This window comes from Bos indicus x Bos taurus, chromosome 9, assembly GCF_003369695.1.
Source record: "Bos indicus x Bos taurus breed Angus x Brahman F1 hybrid chromosome 9, Bos_hybrid_MaternalHap_v2.0, whole genome shotgun sequence".
NCBI classification, from domain to species: Eukaryota; Metazoa; Chordata; class Mammalia; order Artiodactyla; family Bovidae; genus Bos; species Bos indicus x Bos taurus.
The window spans coordinates 80,920,364-80,937,868 of NC_040084.1; the positions used below are offsets into that span (position 1 = coordinate 80,920,364).

Genomic DNA, 17,505 nt, shown 5'->3' on the forward strand with positions numbered 1-17,505 from the left:
CAGTGAGGTACTCGGGAGCGAATTCTGGACGGACCTGGGCGCCCCGGACCAGTGAGCTGCGGCTGCAACAGAAAAAGGCAACTGCTCAGCTATAGTCCACGCCCCCTTCCCGCTCCGGTGACAGTGTCTGCGGAAAGTCGCCTTTGTGATTTCTGGAGAGCACCGAGCGGGACGACGGCCGTCCAGCCGGGTCGTCCGTGCCAGGCGACAAAGAAAAGGTTTCCTGGTGGACCATCATCCCTTCCCTCTAAACAGCCCGCACCCCGGGGGCCTGAAAATGTTTAGATCTACGTGGAATTTTCTGAAACGTCACAAAAAGAAATGCATCTTCCTGGGCACGGTCCTCGGAGGTGGGTGACAGCGTTCTTGGCAAGGCGCATTGGAAGAAGGGGGTGGGAGAGGGGTGTCTGTCTTCAAAAATAGAGGCGGAGAAACCACAGCCCAGGATTCGATCAACCATGAGACGGGGAATGGGGTGCCAAACCTCCAAGGCTCTTTAAAGAAAGAAAGTGAAGTCACTCAGTCGTGTCCGATTCTTTGCGACCCCATGGACTGTAGCCTACCAGGCTCCTCCATCCATGGGAATTTTCCAGGCAAGAGTACTGGAGTGGGTTGCCATTTCCTTCTCCAAGGCTCTTTACATCTCTGCAATTGTGAAATGTGTGCCCTTTGCCCTGGCACTGCCCCTTACTCTGTTTTTCGCCTTTTTCTCACTGCCTTTGGGATAACCCACCTCAGTGTTTGGGCGGTGGGGGTGGTGGGGGGTTGTTTGTTTCTTGGGTTCTTTCTCTCTCTCTTATTTTTTTGTTTCAAGACACCGTTCTCTTACACATTTTTTTCTTATTCTCTTCTCTTGTTTTCCCATGAAATTCTTCTGTTTGCCACTCTCAGGACTTGATTTGGCATTCATCCTTCGCAAAAGTTTCACAATATTGGAGGAGAGTAAACTAAAGCTTGCACTTCGAGTCTTGTTTAAAATTATTTCGAATTTTTTGAACACAGCACAGTTGTACTGAAAGACTGTGCTAGAAGGTATATGCTAGAAACACAGATCAATATTTTAGCTCTGTTCCTGCTCTTTTAGAATACAAACTGTGTAGTAAACTAGGGAGTAAGAAAGTACTTGCAGGATGCTGGGCAAGCAGGATCTTCAAGACTGGGATGAACTCCCACCTAATTCACATAATTAAGTTACCCAGGCTGAGAGGAGATTTAGAAACAGATTAGATAACAATCTTGAGAGCCTTTTCCTCATAAAGTAATCATGTCCTAATGAGTGGAGACCTGAAGGGAAGAACAAAATGTCTTGGGTGATACAGGAGAAAGAAATGCAGGAATGAGAAGAGGGAATTTTTAGCATTGGGTTTTTTTGAGAAATATTGTCACTAACTACATACTTTGGTTACAAAAGTAGTCAAAGGCAAAAGCAGCAGTTTCCCAAAGAATTTGGTTATTTTTCTCTTACTATTGATTATATTTTATGGCTCCCAAACAATTTGAAATTGACAGTACTCTTAGTAATTCAGCTCTGTTGATTCTTGAAAATTTGAAACAGGCTTCTTGTTAATGAGGCAAGGTGAGTGTTTTCCTTTTCTCTGAGGTCTATCACAAATCAATAATGATCAAGTATAAATTTTTATGGCATTTGAAAAATTCTTTACAGATAAAAATATTTTTCAGCGTTTTTATCCACTGATATCTAATGTATATTTAAACTGTGCTGAAACTACTGAGTCCACTTTATTTGTAGAAGCTAACGATTTGTATGTGATGGAAGAAGTATAAATAGAATATTTTTGCCACGACTGAAGGAAAGAAAATAGTGTCTCTTTAGAACCTAAGAAAAAATAGCGTACTCCTTTAGATTTGTGGAATGACCTAACGGTGTATTAGAAATAATCATAAGGGAAGCAAAAAAGTACATTTAAGAGATATACATTCTTTTTTTTTTTTTTCCCAAAAATCTGTCGAGAGCTTTACAGGTACAGATTAAGAGGAAAGAGAAAGGCAAGGGTGAGGGGTGGGGGGAAAGTTCAGAGGAACAGGAAAAGAAAGTAATCCTAGTATTTTATAGCAAAAAGGGATGTCAGTTTAAAAGGAAAAAAAGAGTGGATGAGTGTGACTGGCATTTCTCTGAGCCTCATAGTCTTTCTTCTTCAAGGGATAGGTCTTATAATGTGGTACATATCAATCTAATTTAAGAAACATGTATCCCTTGCCAATAGTGTTGAAGGGCTTCCCTGGTAGCTCAGTCGGTAAAGATCTGCCTGCAATTCAGGAGATCTGGGTTTGATCCCTGGGTTAGGCAGATCCCCTGGAGAAGGAAATGGCAACCCACTCCAGTATTCTTGCCTGGAGAATCCCATGGACTGAGGAGCCTGGTGGACTGCAGTCCATGGGGTTGCAAGAGTTGGACATGATTTACTGACTAAACCACCACCATAGTGTTGAAAGTAATATGATTGGAAATACAAGATTCACAGAGATTTTTAATAGTAATAGCTACCATTTTGGGGGTACCCAGTGGGCCCTATATTAAGTTCTTCTGTTGAGTGGGGATGATGACAAGATAGCTATTGTTATCTGCATTCAAAAACATGGTAACCAGACTGCTAAGAATTTAAGAAACTCGCCAAGGATCCCAGAGTCCATAACCAGGAAGCTAGAACTCAAACCCCAGTGTGTTAGATCTAGAGCACTTTCTCTTTCTACACTGTACCATTCTGTCTTCATGAACTTATGGTCTGAGAGGAATGAAAACAAATGACTTAGTTTGTTCCAGCTGGTATAACAAAATACCACAGACTGGGTGGCTTATAATAACAAATTTATTTCTGACAGTTCTGGAGCCTGCAAGTCTAATATCAGGGGGCAAACCTGGCTTGGTGGGGGCCTGCTCCTGAGTTAGATCCTCACATGGCAGAAGGGTCTAGGGATCTCAGTGAAGTCCCTTTAATAAGAACATTAATCTCATTCTTGAGGGCTACACACCCATGCCCTAAGCACTTCCCAGAGACTCCATCCTCCCAACACCATGGAATAGGGCCTTAGAATTTCCGCAGATGAATGTAGAGGAGATACAAACATTCAAAGCATAGCAACAAGTGTGCAAAACAGTAAGAGCTGAAAAAATGCTATACATATAAAACTGGCAAATAGCATGTGCAGTTGGGGAAAAAAAATTAGGAAAAGGCTTCATGGAAGTGGCATATTTTGATAGACTTGCAAATTAGGTAAGATATCAATATTCCTGCCCAAGAAGCTTGTGCATCCAGTGGTGGGCGGGGGGGGGGGGGGGGGGGGGGGGGCGGGGGGGGGTTGTGGCGCGGAAACCTCAGTTAAAAACTTTGACTCATGGGCCTTCATAACTAGGAATTTGAATGACTGCTTTAGACAAAGTCATACGATTTGATCAGTTTTAAGACTAGAGCAGTGGTTCTCAACCTTTTTGGCCTGAGGTCTCCTTTACACTTTTAAAAATTAAGGACTCTAAAGAGCTCTATAAAATTTATGTCTAATAATAATTGTTTCCCTATTAAAAATTAAAACCAGAGTATTTTTGAAATAGTAATTATTTTAAAATGACAATAGTAAATCTATCACATATTAATGTAAATACTATTTTCAGAAAACAAGTGAGAAAAGTAGCATTGTTTTACATTTTTACGATCTCTTTACTGTCTGGCTTATATCTCTTTGCACATTTAGTCAGTTGCAATACTCACTGTCCTGTAGTCTTTAGAAAACTCCACTGTACACTCACTCATACAAGAATGAGAGTGAAAAAGGCAAAGAGCATTTGTGTTATTACAGAAATAATCTTTACTCACAGATGCCCTAGAAGGTTATTGTACACCTGCAGGAGTGCCCAAGCCACACTTTGAAAACCTCTGTGCTAGGTGACTCAGACAGTAAAGAATCCATCTGCAGTGCAGGAGACACAGATTTGATCCCTGGATTGGGAAGATGCCCTGGAGAAGGAAATGGCGACCCACCCCAGTATTCTTGCCTGGAAATCCCGTAGATAAGAGGAGCTTGGTGGGCTACAGTCCATGGGAACCCAAAGAGTCAGACACGCCTGAGCGAATAACACTTTCTCTTTTTTCTCTTTAATGCCAGCAAAAGTGTTGCAGAGAACAACCAAATTCATATGTATTCACTTGCTGATCTATAAAAATCTCAGAGCATTGATTTATAATTTATATCTTAATCCCTGTAATGTCTTGGTTTCTTTAGTTTTTCATTAATTCATCCATTCATTCAACAAACATTTGAATGAGAGTGACTAGCCTCACTTTTTCAACTCAGGTGATGCAGAGAAATAAGACTCATTTCTTGACTTTGAGGAACTCATGGTGCGTCCAGAAAGCAGAAATGGAAATAAACAAAAGTAGTGCGATCATCGTATCAGAGTACCATGGTAGAGGAGGGTCTGTGGGAGCATAGAGAGAGAGTCGTGTTCAGCAAGCCCCACTGAAGAATCAGCTGGAGTCACAGCTACAGAGGAGAAGGGAACGTGGGAAAGGGGATGTTCAGCACAAATATGTATTGAGCGTCAATTGTGTACCAGGAGAGTTCTCTACAGTCCATGGGATCACAAAGAGTCAGACACAACTGAGAGACTTTCACTTCACTTCATGATATAGAAAGACTAGAAGACATTTTGCTTTGCCATCCGTGTTCTGAAAGGAAACCTCAAAACATTTTACATTTATTTTTTGAGATATTTAATGAATTTTCATTATTTATAACTAAAGAAGAAATTTTAAAGCTCCTATAATCCAAATCTTTCATTTTTATGAAGAAATTTAAATCCAGAAAGATGGGACATGCTTCAAAGTTTCCTACCTCGTTGATGCCTCGACTATCGGTGTCTGATCTCTTTCAGACCAGAATTCAAGCAGCAAGTCAGGTGTATAGATCCTGAGCTCCATGTTTTAGGCAATGAATTCTCTGCCTTCATTCTTATTTCCCTAGGGAGACAAATCTGACCAACAAAACCCCAGAATTTATGAATTTTGAGAATGAGAAGCTGGATAAATTAGTCCTTGTGTAGAGACTTACTTCAATGCTAATTCAAGGGAAAGAATGGATTATAGAATTTTACGCTAACACTGCGTGCTAGTTTGCTAGGGCTGCCATAACAGAGTACCACATACTGAGTGGCTTAAGCAAGAGAAACTTATTGTCTCACAGCTCTGGAGGTCAGAATTTATTCCATCTAAGGGCTATAAGAGAAGGATCTGTTTCAGGCCCCTCTCCTTGGCTTGTAGATAACTCTCCCCTCCTGTGTCTTCATGTCATCTTCCCTGTACACATGTCTGTGTCCAGTGTTCCCCTTTTTATAAGAACAGTAGTCATACTGGATCAAGCCCATCTAATGACCTTTTAACTTGATTATGGCTACAAAGACCCTATCTCCACATAATGTCATTTCCTGAAATACTGGGGCTTCAACTTGTTAATTTGGCGTAGGACACTCTTCAATCCATAATAATTTATTCTTTTAGCTTTAGTAACCATATACTACAGTTACCGAATAGACAATACAGTTAGTTGAGCTTGAACAATACAGGTTTGAACTGTGCTAGACCTTTTATAGGGAGCTTCCCTGGTGGCTCAGCGGTAAAGAATCCTTCTGCAACGCAGGAGACACCGGTTCAGTCCTTGGGTCGGGAAGATCCCCTGGAGATGGAAATGGCAACCCACTCCGATATTCTTGCTCAAAAAATACCATGGACAGAGGAGCCTGGTGGGCTACGGTCCACGGGGTTGCAAAGTGTCAAACACAGCTGAAGTGAGGGAACATGCATGCACGCAAGCAGGCCACTTATATGCAGATTTTTTCAGTAAATACTGCAGCACTGCAGATCCTCAGCTGGTTGAATCCAAGGGTGCAGAACTGTGCAGTGGGCCCACTGTAAACTTGCATGCAGATTTTCCACGTCTGGAGGGAATGTTCTGCACTCCTAACCCTGGAGATGTTGAAAGGTCAACTGTAGTCCCTAAAGTACTTTTATCAGACACTCTTGAAAATTTAATAAAAGCAGTGGACCTTCTCCTCAGGAAAGCACATAGACCAATCAAATTTATTGTTACTCCAGAAAATTCTTAACTATTCAAGGGGTGTCGTTGCAGCATTTCATTTTACACTACTGTTGTTTGAGGAATAATAATTATGTTACACAAAATTTTTAGCCATCAGTCAAATAAAAGCAATTCACTGAGAAGTTGTTACGTGAGAGTTGCCTGTCAAACAGCTACTTTGTGAAACATAAATCAGTTTCTTCATTCCGTTAGTATTATGGCACTGCCATCAGTTTATTGAGGCTGGGTTATGAGAAGGGTAGCTCTGGAGCCGTATGTGAATTTTGATTTATTCTTTACAGATGAGTAAAATGCATTTATTTGCATACAAACAAAAGCAGTCACACTTTGTTTCTAATTATTTGTAGCGCATACTCTCACTGAACTATGACTTTTAAGATATATAACATATCAGTTCATCTGTATTGCTTACATTGGTGAAAATAGTTCAGGATATGTATTCACTTTGACGTTCCTAGAGGACTGTCTCTTCCCCACTGATGACAAACATCAAATCCATTTACTGAGCTCACATACAATCCTTATATTCTTCTTGTTGTATTGAAGGCTACAGACAGTTGGAGGTAGGTGAGGATTAGTTACTTCCTACAACCTTGTTGCCAAGTTATTATGAAACAAATTTGGCACACGTTAAAACATCTGTTAGCAAGCATAGATTAAAACAGTATATTACTTGGTCTGTAAATTCATTGAAATCCCAGTGTCCTTTATTGATGCAGCAATAGAACACACATAAAAGATTTACTGGAAGCAAATGCAACAATATTCTCAATGTAGGATTTTGTTGGCCTTTTGGTTAACTCTCTTGTCTAAGAATCCTTTGAACTATCTATTCCTAAAAGGTGAAGGATTTGCTAGGTTAGTGTATTCTTGTTCAAATGAATATTACTAAAATGTTTTAGCTAACCCAGTATCTTAAACATTTAATCTGTAAAAAGCCATTTCTGATATTTATTGTGCTTGGTAAAAGTTAGTTTAAGTACTTACACCTTGAAATGTGGCTTTTGACCAAATGCTAACTAACCATGCCAGAGTGTTCACTTTACCAGCCAGGACGTTTGATTGCCCACAGGGTATGACCAAAATGTGCCCATTTATGTTACACTGTCTATACTTATATGTGTTAAAGTAAATTACAGGCACACGACCCCACCTATATTTTTATACTGTTATAAGTTAGGTATTTCTGTACAGTCTTCCCCCTCCCTTTTTCGCCTAAGTTTCTAGTTCTCCATGTCTGCCTGACTACCTACCTTTCTTTTAGTCTTCCTTTAAAATTTTTTCTTATATTTTTAAAAATACTACATTTTGATTGAAGAAAATGTGGAAACCATAGAGAAGCAAGCAGAAGGAAAAAAAGTCACCCACTATCCCACTCTTCAGCAGTGATCATTGTTAGAAATTAAAATCCAACTGTTACATATATATCTACTTATATTAAAAAGCAAAACTTTCAGTATCTTATTTTATTGTCTAACAATATGACATGGATATTTCCTTGAGTCATGAACTATTTAGCAATGTGGTTTTTAATAGCTGTAAGATTCCATTGTATAGCTAGGCCATAATGCATTTAAACAATTCCCTTTTGTTGGACACTTAGAATATCTCCAGTTCACTATTAAAGGCATCGCCTGACTTTGTACACTTAATTCCTTTCTGTTTCTTCAGACTTCATCTTTATGTACCCATCTGCCATTGACTTTTAAAATGCCAATCTCCTTTTCTTTTTCTTTAGGTTGCAATTTTTATATAATTCTTTAATTTAGGTTTTTAAAAGTTGTGATTTTTAGCTTTTCACTAATATAAGCCCTATATTTGGAAAACTTGGGTTAAAAATACCATTTGGAATTTTTAATACTCTAATAAACTGGATTAGTATACTAACTTGTTTTTGAAAATAATTTTAGGAGTATATATCCTGGGAAAATATGGACAGAAGAAAATCAGAGAAATACAAGAAAGGGAGGCTGCAGAATACATTGCCCAGGCACGACGACAGTATCACTTTGAAAGCAACCAGAGGACTTGCAATATGACAGGTAAAACAGAGAAATATTTATACATGTGTAAAGTTGCTTGATGATTTATATTAATTTACATATCTCCAGGAGCAAAATTAGAGGAAAAGGCAAAAATGACAAATCTAGCAAGTGTTTACCTGATTTAACTGAAATACATCATTTAATGTGGATTTTAAAAATCAATGTAAATTAATAACGCAACATAAATGCTAGTTTATTCATTTTCTTTATTCATCCAGCAAATACTCAGTACTGGGGAAGCATAAGGTGAGCAATTGAAGAAAAAAAGACCTGGCATTCAGAGTTTATATGCTGAAGTGAAGTGAAGTCGCTCAGTCGTGTCCAGCTCTTTGCGACCCCATGGACTATAGCCTACAAGGCTCCTCTGTCCATGGACTTTTCCAGGCAAGAGTACTGGAATGGGTCGCCATTTCCTTCTCCAGGGGATCTTCCCAAGCCAGGGACTGAACCCGGGTCCCCTGCATTGCAGGCAGACGCTTTACCGTCTGAGCCACCAGGGAAGCCCGTTTATATGCTAGTGGGAGAAAATGATGATAAACACCAGGTAAATAGCTTTAACTGTTTATAAGGAGAATGAGCTGTGTGAGGGGTGGGGATGCTCTTTAAGGTAGGGCAACCAACAGAATCAGGCCTCTTTACCTCTAAGGAGAAATTAAGTGGGACAATGGAGAGAATGCCTGAGGTGGAAACAAGCTTGGCTATTCCCGTATTTGAGAAACAGCAGAAAGGCTGTGTAGCTAGAGTAGCATGAGTAATGGAAGAAGTGTGGTAGGAGATGAGGTTGCAGGAGTGCCCTGCTGCGCTCTGGCCATGTAGGCCACAGTCAAGACTCCCGTTTCTTACACTTACAGAGGCATCTGCAGAACTGTCCATCTAGCACAGTAGTATACATTCAACCAGTGTGAATCAGTGGTAATAATTTAATCTCCAGAGCTAGAAACCTCCTGGAAGGATGCTGTGACAAAATCAGCTGCCCATATTTGAAGAAGGCAAGGTGTTGTGATATATTTTTCTTAACTCCTTGAAGAATTAGTCTTCAAATCCATGTCAAACTTGTTTTTCTTTGTTTGTTGTTTAAAGTCTAATCCTTCCTTCTTTCAAGAACAACTAATTTAGAAAAAAATTATAAAGGTAGGTTCTTTTTGTTCAATTTTAAAAGTAGAATTTTTTTTTCAAGGTTGGAAGAACTTTATTTTTAGTTTAGTCTCATTTGACAGATAAAGAGACTGGAATTAAGAAGGTTAAGAGACACATTTAGTTGTGGCCATAGTATGGCTTTTAATGTTTGAAATAATAATACTTCAGTCTATAAAGAAAAAATTAATCATAAATGCTATATAAAATGGCAACTCAGATAAGGTACAGTAAGTAAGAGCACAGGTTCAAGGTGGAGGCAGTTCTGGTTCCATTCCTAGTTTTGCTTGTGATGTCTATGTGTCTTTGGGCAAATCTAAATGTAGTTCTTTCTCTATAAAATGATCATCATAAAACGCACTTCATAAATATTTTATGAGGAAGTGATGAGATAATTTATATAAACTGCTTGATATGTAATAAATGCTCGGTAACAAACAACTTTTTAAAAATTATGTATTTCTTTGAATCAGTATTTAGCTTTCAACATAGTGGTACTACCAAGGGCATTTTAATGAATTTTTAGAGAATAAGAACATTCCATTTTTCCTTTCCTTTTATTTTAAGGAAAAAAAAAAAATCTCATCTCTTGAATGAGAGATTCTTTAAATTCTGTAGTGCTTTATAATTTTCAGAAGTTTCACATACATAATTTCATATAATCCCATAATAACCCTCCCCCCCCCACCACTGTTATAATGTCCCTCCTCCTCTTCCCTCTCTCCACTGGTAATGACTAATTTAAGAATAGTTCATTTCTAGTTATTACTCAAATTTTTAAAAAGTGGAAAAAACTAACTTCTGGGGTCTGAAAATACATCTCAGCTTGATATGGACCCTTGTGTCAATTTAAGTGCTCTGAGCAGCACAGCTCAGATGCAGTTAGATGTACAGGAGACTGACTGGGAGGACACCCCTGCAGAATAAGAGGCGGGGAGCAGAAGCTACCAAGGAGAGCCTTCAGCCCCTGGTGCGGGTGTGATGCTGTGACTAGAATGGGCAAAGGAAGGAAGGTTGGGTAAGAAGAGACTCTGACAACAGCACAGTTCTGAGAAATCTTGACAGGCCAATCGGGAGTCCTGAAGCCGAAGAGTTCTGGTAGAGGAGTCCCTCAGAAGTGGGCCTGCTTTTGTATCCTCACTAAGTAACTGTCCCTGTCTGGGAGCAGTTTACATCCAGAGACATGGCAGCTAGAGCTCTCAGTCAGTTATGGCTCCTCCCAGCAGAAAATGTGTGGATAGCACATTTCCATGACCATCACACCCGTTAGATGAATAAATAGCTAATATAAGGCAGTTAAAACTAAAATATGGTGCTAAAAGCCAAAATATAGGTTCACTGAAAAAATTTCGAAATTAGCTTTCTGATGTATATTGATAATGGGGTTACAAATTGTATAAGTAATTTCTATTCTTTTGAGTAAGAGGTAATGAACATACTAGAAAAATTTAGTGCTTTTAGGTAAATATAATTAGTTTTTAACATAAGAAGCTGGTCCTAGTTTGAAAGATAGCATCTAGTGGAATGCCTCTGTACCCTGCCCATTGACTTTATCATGTTCATGATTTTTATTAAAGATTTGTAAAGAATGACCATGAAATTTACACATGACACAATGCTTGGATGTGTAACTAACACTACAAATGAAGTTTTGGAATACAAAATAGTCTAGTCCCATTTAAGTGATAGACTGGGATAAAAGAATTGTTCTGCATTAAAAGTCAATTGTACTGAGTCAGGATTATCCAAACTTGCTTAGAAGCAGGATGTATGAGAAAAGAGTGGGAATTCTAGGTGAGCATAAGCTTATTATGAACAGAGTAGGATATGACTTCTGGAAATATTAATTTACTCTTAGACTACACTAGTAAAGTCTGTTCGGCTCAAAGGTAGTTATATAACATGCTCTGTGGTAGTCAGAGCACAAGTCCATTTCTGCCTCTCACATGTTAAGGAGATACAAACTGGAATGTGTCAGAAGAAGCCAAATAAGTATAATATTAAAAAGCGCTAACAGTTACTGAGCACTTCCATGTGTAAAGAAGCAGTGTCCTAAATGCCTTTTATCCTTAACCCTTCCAGCAGTCCTGTGAGGTAGACCCACTGTCACCCTCAGTTCACAGATGAGGAAACTGAGGCACAGGGTTAAATGATTTGCTCAGGGTCGCACAGATTCAAGGCAGGTGAAGGGTTGTCCTGTGATTTGTGGTTGCACCAGGGGTGTTTATCATGGAGGCCGGATGGCTAAAACAGGACATAAAAGCTGTATTCAACTCAATACAGAAACATATTTGTTCAGTGTTAGTACAGATGCCTGGAAGACAAGAATAGCCTTGTCTTTAGTTGAATATGCTCAAGTGGGAAGTCAGGAGCTCTTATCTCTCCCGAGATAAGAGAATTACTGAAGAGATTTCTCTTAAATCATGTCATCATACCCCATACTCTTTAAAGTTTCCTACTAACTACATTTCCTAAATGTAGGACTCTAGCAGTGCTTTTTCTTGGTAGGATAAAATATCATGCTTAGGCTAGATATATATACCATGGACACTAAGAAACTACATTTTACATTGACTCTGAGCTCCTGCTATCGCTAGTGGTCTCAGTAGGTTAGGTGATTTAATCATGTGCCTTGAGGAAATATGCTGAAGCAACAGAGTGCAGCGCTGAAGTAAAGGATTAGAGTAGGTCAGAAGCTGAACTTCCTATAGAAAAAAAATTAACATGGATTTTATAATGTCCTGCCTAGTCAAGAAGTAAAAATCATACACTAAAGTTTTCCCTTTTAGAATATAGCATTTGTAATCTCTGATATTTTTTCATATTGTTATCATTGCTTCTTTAGTGTTAGACATTCACTTTAAATTTATGTGTTTACACTTCTACAACATGTTGGTATTTAGAGTTACAGGCAGTAGCCATTGTCAAAACCAAAACTACATCTCAGCAGTTCTGAGTTTCTATTAATAGCCTGATGCGCTTTTGTCTAGGTTATAGCAAATGCCTACGCTTTGTGGTGGTGGTTGGTGGTTTAGTCGCTAAGTCATGTCCGACTCTTGTGACCCCATGGACTGACTGTAGCCCACCAGTCTCCTCTGTCCATGGGATTTTCCAGGTAAGAATACTGGAGTGGGTTGACATTTCCTTCTGCAGGGGATCTTCCTGACCCAGGGATCGAACTCAGGTCACCTGCATTGCAAGCACTCTCCTGCATTGCAGGCAGATTCTTTACCAACTGAGCCACCAGGGAAGCCCACTGTGTGTAGTAATTTTAATAACTAAATGTTTTCTAAAATTAGAAATGTGAAGCAAAAGGTACAGCTAAAGATAAAAGATCATTTTATTAAATCAGAAATAAACTTTTTTTTAAAAATCTGCAAAAATAAAGAATTATCCATAGTCCATAGGTTAAAGACCAACACTGTTAAGATTTGGGAATTAATTCTTCCCATTTTTTCTTCTATATGTAATTGTGATCATAATAGGTATATGCATAATTTTGCTTTGTGTGAGCAGGTAAGTGATTTATTAGTATGTAACTAGTTTTTATTATTAAAAATTTATTTGAAAACTCCAGCCTTCACCTTCCCTTCTGACACTCATTATTTGCTAGCTCTGTCATGTAGCCCAAAACAATGTGCATTTCTCGGTGAAGGCAGTCCTGTCACTCATGAACTTTCTAATTTTCTGTTTGTATTACAGTGCTGTCCATGCTCCCAACACTGAGAGAGGCCTTGATGCAGCAACTCAACTCTGAGAGCCTTACAGCTCTGCTGAAAACCAGGTAAACTCAAGTTATAGCAATTCTTTATGCAGCACGCTGAGAGTTTATAGACTGTATCTGAAATACTTTTCAAAAGTCTTTAATTTCCTTATTTTTCTAATTAAAGCTTAAGATAAATAGACACACTTATAAAAAAATATTTACTAACAATATCATTGAATTCATATTTCGTGCATTTGTTTATGCTCTACCTTGATGTGCAAAGTATTTAGGGTGACAGTATTTGTATGTGTTCTGGTTTTCATGTGAAGAGGTTTTCTGTCACTTGGACATTTATTCAGAAATATAATTTTGAGTACTTATTGAATGTGTTGCTGAACCAGATGTTGTGAAGCTGCTAGTTATATTAAATCTGTGTCTCTTAAAGTGTTTACGGCGTAATAGATAAAGCATGTGAACGTACATTTTAAATAAATAAGGCATATGAACTTACATTTTATATGATTAATAAGATGAAGTACAAATAAAACATGAACGTATGATAATGATTTATCATACCATGACAGTGTACCTTTCACATAGAGGCCCTTATACATGGAGCATAATATGTTTTTGTTTAGTTGCTAAGTTGTATCTGATTCTTTTGCAACCACATGACTGTAGTCCACCAGGCTCCCCTGTCTATGGGACTTCCTGGGCAAGAATACTGGAGTGGGTTGCCATTTCCTTCTCCATGAATCTTCCCAATCCAGGGATCAAACCTACGTCTCCTGCATTGGCAGGCAGATTACCACTGAGCCACCTGGGAAGCCCGTAGTATGTATTGAAATACTGTAATTTAGTGTGATGCTCTGTTAATTTAAAAAGATTTCCAGAAGGAAATGCTTCTTCCTTTAATGGACAAGAAGAGAGTAGGGGTAAGGAGTGGGGAAAGGTTTCACTTGAATGTATTTTAATAATTGGGCCCTTAGCAAAAAATATTCACCTGCCTTGTAACCATCCTCCAGTAGGCAGGGGATAGAAGGTGCTCTTTCTGGAGTGTCTGTCTGTTCCAGGCCCGGTGCTGGATACATTTGGGTGAAAGTGAAGTTGCTCAGTCGTGTCCGACTCTTTGCGACCCCGTGGACTGTAGCCCACCAGGCTCCTCCATCCATGGGATTCTCCAGGCAAGAATACTGGAGTGGGTTGCCATTTCCTTCTCCAGGGGATCTTCCCGACCCAGGGATTGAACCCAGGTCTCCTGCATTGCAGGCAGACGCTTTAACCTCTGAGCCACCAGGGAAGCCCTCCCAGTTAATTTCCACAATATCTTTGTGAGGCAGATAGTATCTATCATCTGCACTTTGCAAATAGGAATTTAGTGTTCAGGAAGATGACACAGCAAGCTGGAAAGTTCCTTTGAAAACATTTTCTATAATCAAGTCATACCTTCCAAAATAACAATGGATTTGTGTACTCGGGTACACAAATGGAATTGTATACAATAGATTTGTGTAGTGTTTTTGGAGAGTGTAAATTGTAATTTTTTAATTGGAAAACATACACAGCTTTGAATGCATTTAAGGCAAATTGTGTCACAAGCAGTTTTTAAAGGGTTAAAACAAAGTTTAAAAATCAAGTAACAATAAAAGAAAATGTATCCCCCCCAAAAAAGTGTGAGTACCTGGATAATACACCCATTTTGCAATAGTGCAACTAAGTACATATTATTGACTGTCCATAGTCCACGCAGAGTTACAACTCTACTTATCAAGATCTTGCTGACAGTTCCTAGAGATAACTATTTTAGAAAAGGTAGAACCTGGACGTTCTCTCCTTCAACCAATTGATCAGATTTTTAAATCTGATTAAAGTATAATGCTAACAATACAAATTTTTTCCCTAACTTCGTGATTCTTAGAGATTGACACACTTTTATTACTTATGGATGTAGGGTTTAATTTATAAATTAGTTCATATAACTATATAAAGAAGAAGCATACAAGCAGATTGCTCCCAGTAAAATAAATACTTAATTACCTGTATGCACATAAGGAAGAGATACAAAAATAGGCTTTAATTGCCTTAAATTTTAGTCTTGTTGGGAAGACAAGACAAATGAAATAAGTGAATACACTTTATTAAAAGCAGCATATCAGTAGCAACAAACACAATAAGTGTAGCAACAAACACAGTGGCATTCTTTCTTGGTGATTAAACATAGGATTCAAGATAATTAAGATAAAGTCTCTGTCCCTTTAAGACCTTGTCATCCAAAGGAGGAATTAGATGAAATAAATTGTCATAATTCAAGACATTGAATTATGGTTAGTCTGTGTTAAAAAGTAAAAGCAAAATGTGGGAAGAAAATGTGAGAGGCTAGAGAGCAAAGGGATTAATTTTGATGGGTAAAACCTGGGCAGCTTTAAAGAAAAGGCATGAGCCCTCTTTTCTTTACACAGAGAGGAGAATTCTTGGAAGGATAAGATGGACAACAGTTCTCCTCATTCCCTGTTTCCTCTTTAAATATTTTCGTGTTATTTTTTCTTACCTTTCTTTTGATTTGAAATTGTTATATGCAGTTGGGGGCAATGAAGTTTCAGTGGCAAAGAATCTTAAACATACTTCATCACAAGAGAGGCAGAACACTTAGGATTAGTTTAATTCTTAATTTGGTAATATATTTTGTAACATTAAAGAGCCTGGTCATATTTAACTTGGAGTTGATTTCCATTAGACAAATCATTTGATAGGAATCTTGGCATAGAAAGTACCCTTTACATAGGTTTGGAATTAGAATCTTTTAAAAAGATAAAGTGAATTTTTTTCTCATTTTTTGTAAACACATACATTAAAAATGATCACCACAATCAAGCTAATTAATATATCCATCACTTCACATAGTTACCATTTTTTTAACGTGTGGTAACAACACCTAAGATCTATTCTCAGGAAATTCCAAGTATACAGAAGCATTATTAACTGTATTCAGCATACTGTACATTAGGTCTCATCTCAATTAAATCTTCCTGGGTAGTTCAAATGGAATATGGGAGACCTGAGTTCAGTCCTTGGGTCAGGAAGATCCCCTGGAGAAGGGCATGGCAACCCACTCCAGTGTTCTCGCCTGGAGAATTCCACGGATAGAGAAGCCTGCTGGGCTCCAGTCCATGCAGTCGCACAGAGTCGGACACAACTGAGCGACTACCAATTTCACTTTCACCTAAATCTACTTTTAAGTCTGTTAGCAGTGAATGTCAAAATGAAGAAATGTCCTGTATGGCTATAATTCTGTCCTGTCCCACCAAAATTATGCCAGCTAAGTACAGCTTCAAGACAGATAACCTTAATTTGCCTTTCCATCAGTCAGTCAGTCAGTTCAGTCACTCAGTCGTGTCCAACTCTTTGTGACCCCATGAATCACAGCACGCCAGGCCTCCCTGTCCATCACCAACTCCTGGAGTTCATCCAGACTCGAGTCCATCCAGTCAGTGATGCCATCCAGCCATCTCATCCTCTGTTGTCCCCTTCTCCTCCTGCCCCCAATCCCTCTCAGCATCAGAGTCTTTTCCAATGAGTCAACTCTTTGCATGAGGTGGCCAAAGTACTGGAGTTTCAGCTTTAGCATCATTCCTTCCAAAGAAATCCCAGGGCTGATCTCCTTCAGAATGGACTGGTTGGATCTCCTTGCAGTCCAAGGGACTCTCAAGAGTCTTCTCCAACATCACATTTCAAAAGCATCCATTCTTCGGCGCTCAGCCTTCTTCACAGTCCAACTCTCACATCCATACATGACCACAGGAAAAACCATAGCCTTGACTAGCCAGACCTTTGTTGGCAAAGTAATGTCTGCTTTTGAATATGCTATCTAGGTTGGACATAACTTTCCTTCCAAGGAGTAAGCGTCTTTTAATTTCATGGCTGCAGTCACCATCTGCAGTGATTTTGGAGCCCAGAAAAATAAAGTCTGACACTGTTTCCACTGTTTCCCCATCCATTTCCCATGAAGTGATGGGACCGGATGCCATGATCTTTGTTTTCTGAATATTGAGCTTTAAGCCAACTTTTTTACTCTCCACTTTCACTTTCATCAAGAGGCTTTTGAGTTCCTCTTCACTTTCTGCTATAAGGGTGGTGTCATCTGCATATCTGAGGTTATTGATGTTTCTCCCGGCAATCTTGATTCCAGCTTGTGCTTCTTCCAGCCCAGCGTTTCTCATGATGTACCCTGTATATAAGTTAAATAAGCAGGGTGACAATATACAGCCTTGATGTACTCCTTTTCCTATTTGGAACCAGTCTGTTGTTCCATGTCCAGTTCTAACTGTTGCTTCCTGACCTGCATACAGATTTCTCAAGAGGCAGGTTAGGTGGTCTGGTATTCCCATCTCCTGAAGAATTTTCCACAGTTTCTTGTGATCCACACAGTCAAAGGCTATGGCATAGTCAATAAAGCAGAAATAGATGTTTTTCTGGAACTCTCTTGCTTTTTCCATGATCCAGTGGATGTTGGCA

General features: G+C 38.9%; 1 protein-coding gene across 2 annotated transcripts in view; it reads left to right on the top strand.

Moving 5' to 3' along the window:
• Positions 1 to 29: 29 nt before the first annotated feature.
• The window catches only part of PEX3 (peroxisomal biogenesis factor 3), a 32,065-nt gene continuing 14,589 nt past the window's right edge, over positions 30 to 17,505 (top strand). For both annotated transcript variants that reach the window (XM_027551738.1, XM_027551739.1), the window contains exons 1-3: positions 30 to 350; positions 8,019 to 8,150; positions 12,990 to 13,071. In XM_027551738.1, coding sequence (XP_027407539.1) covers positions 278 to 350; positions 8,019 to 8,150; positions 12,990 to 13,071 — 287 coding nt within the window. In that variant the 5' untranslated portion in view covers positions 30 to 277. The remainder of the gene's footprint in view (positions 351 to 8,018; positions 8,151 to 12,989; positions 13,072 to 17,505) is intronic.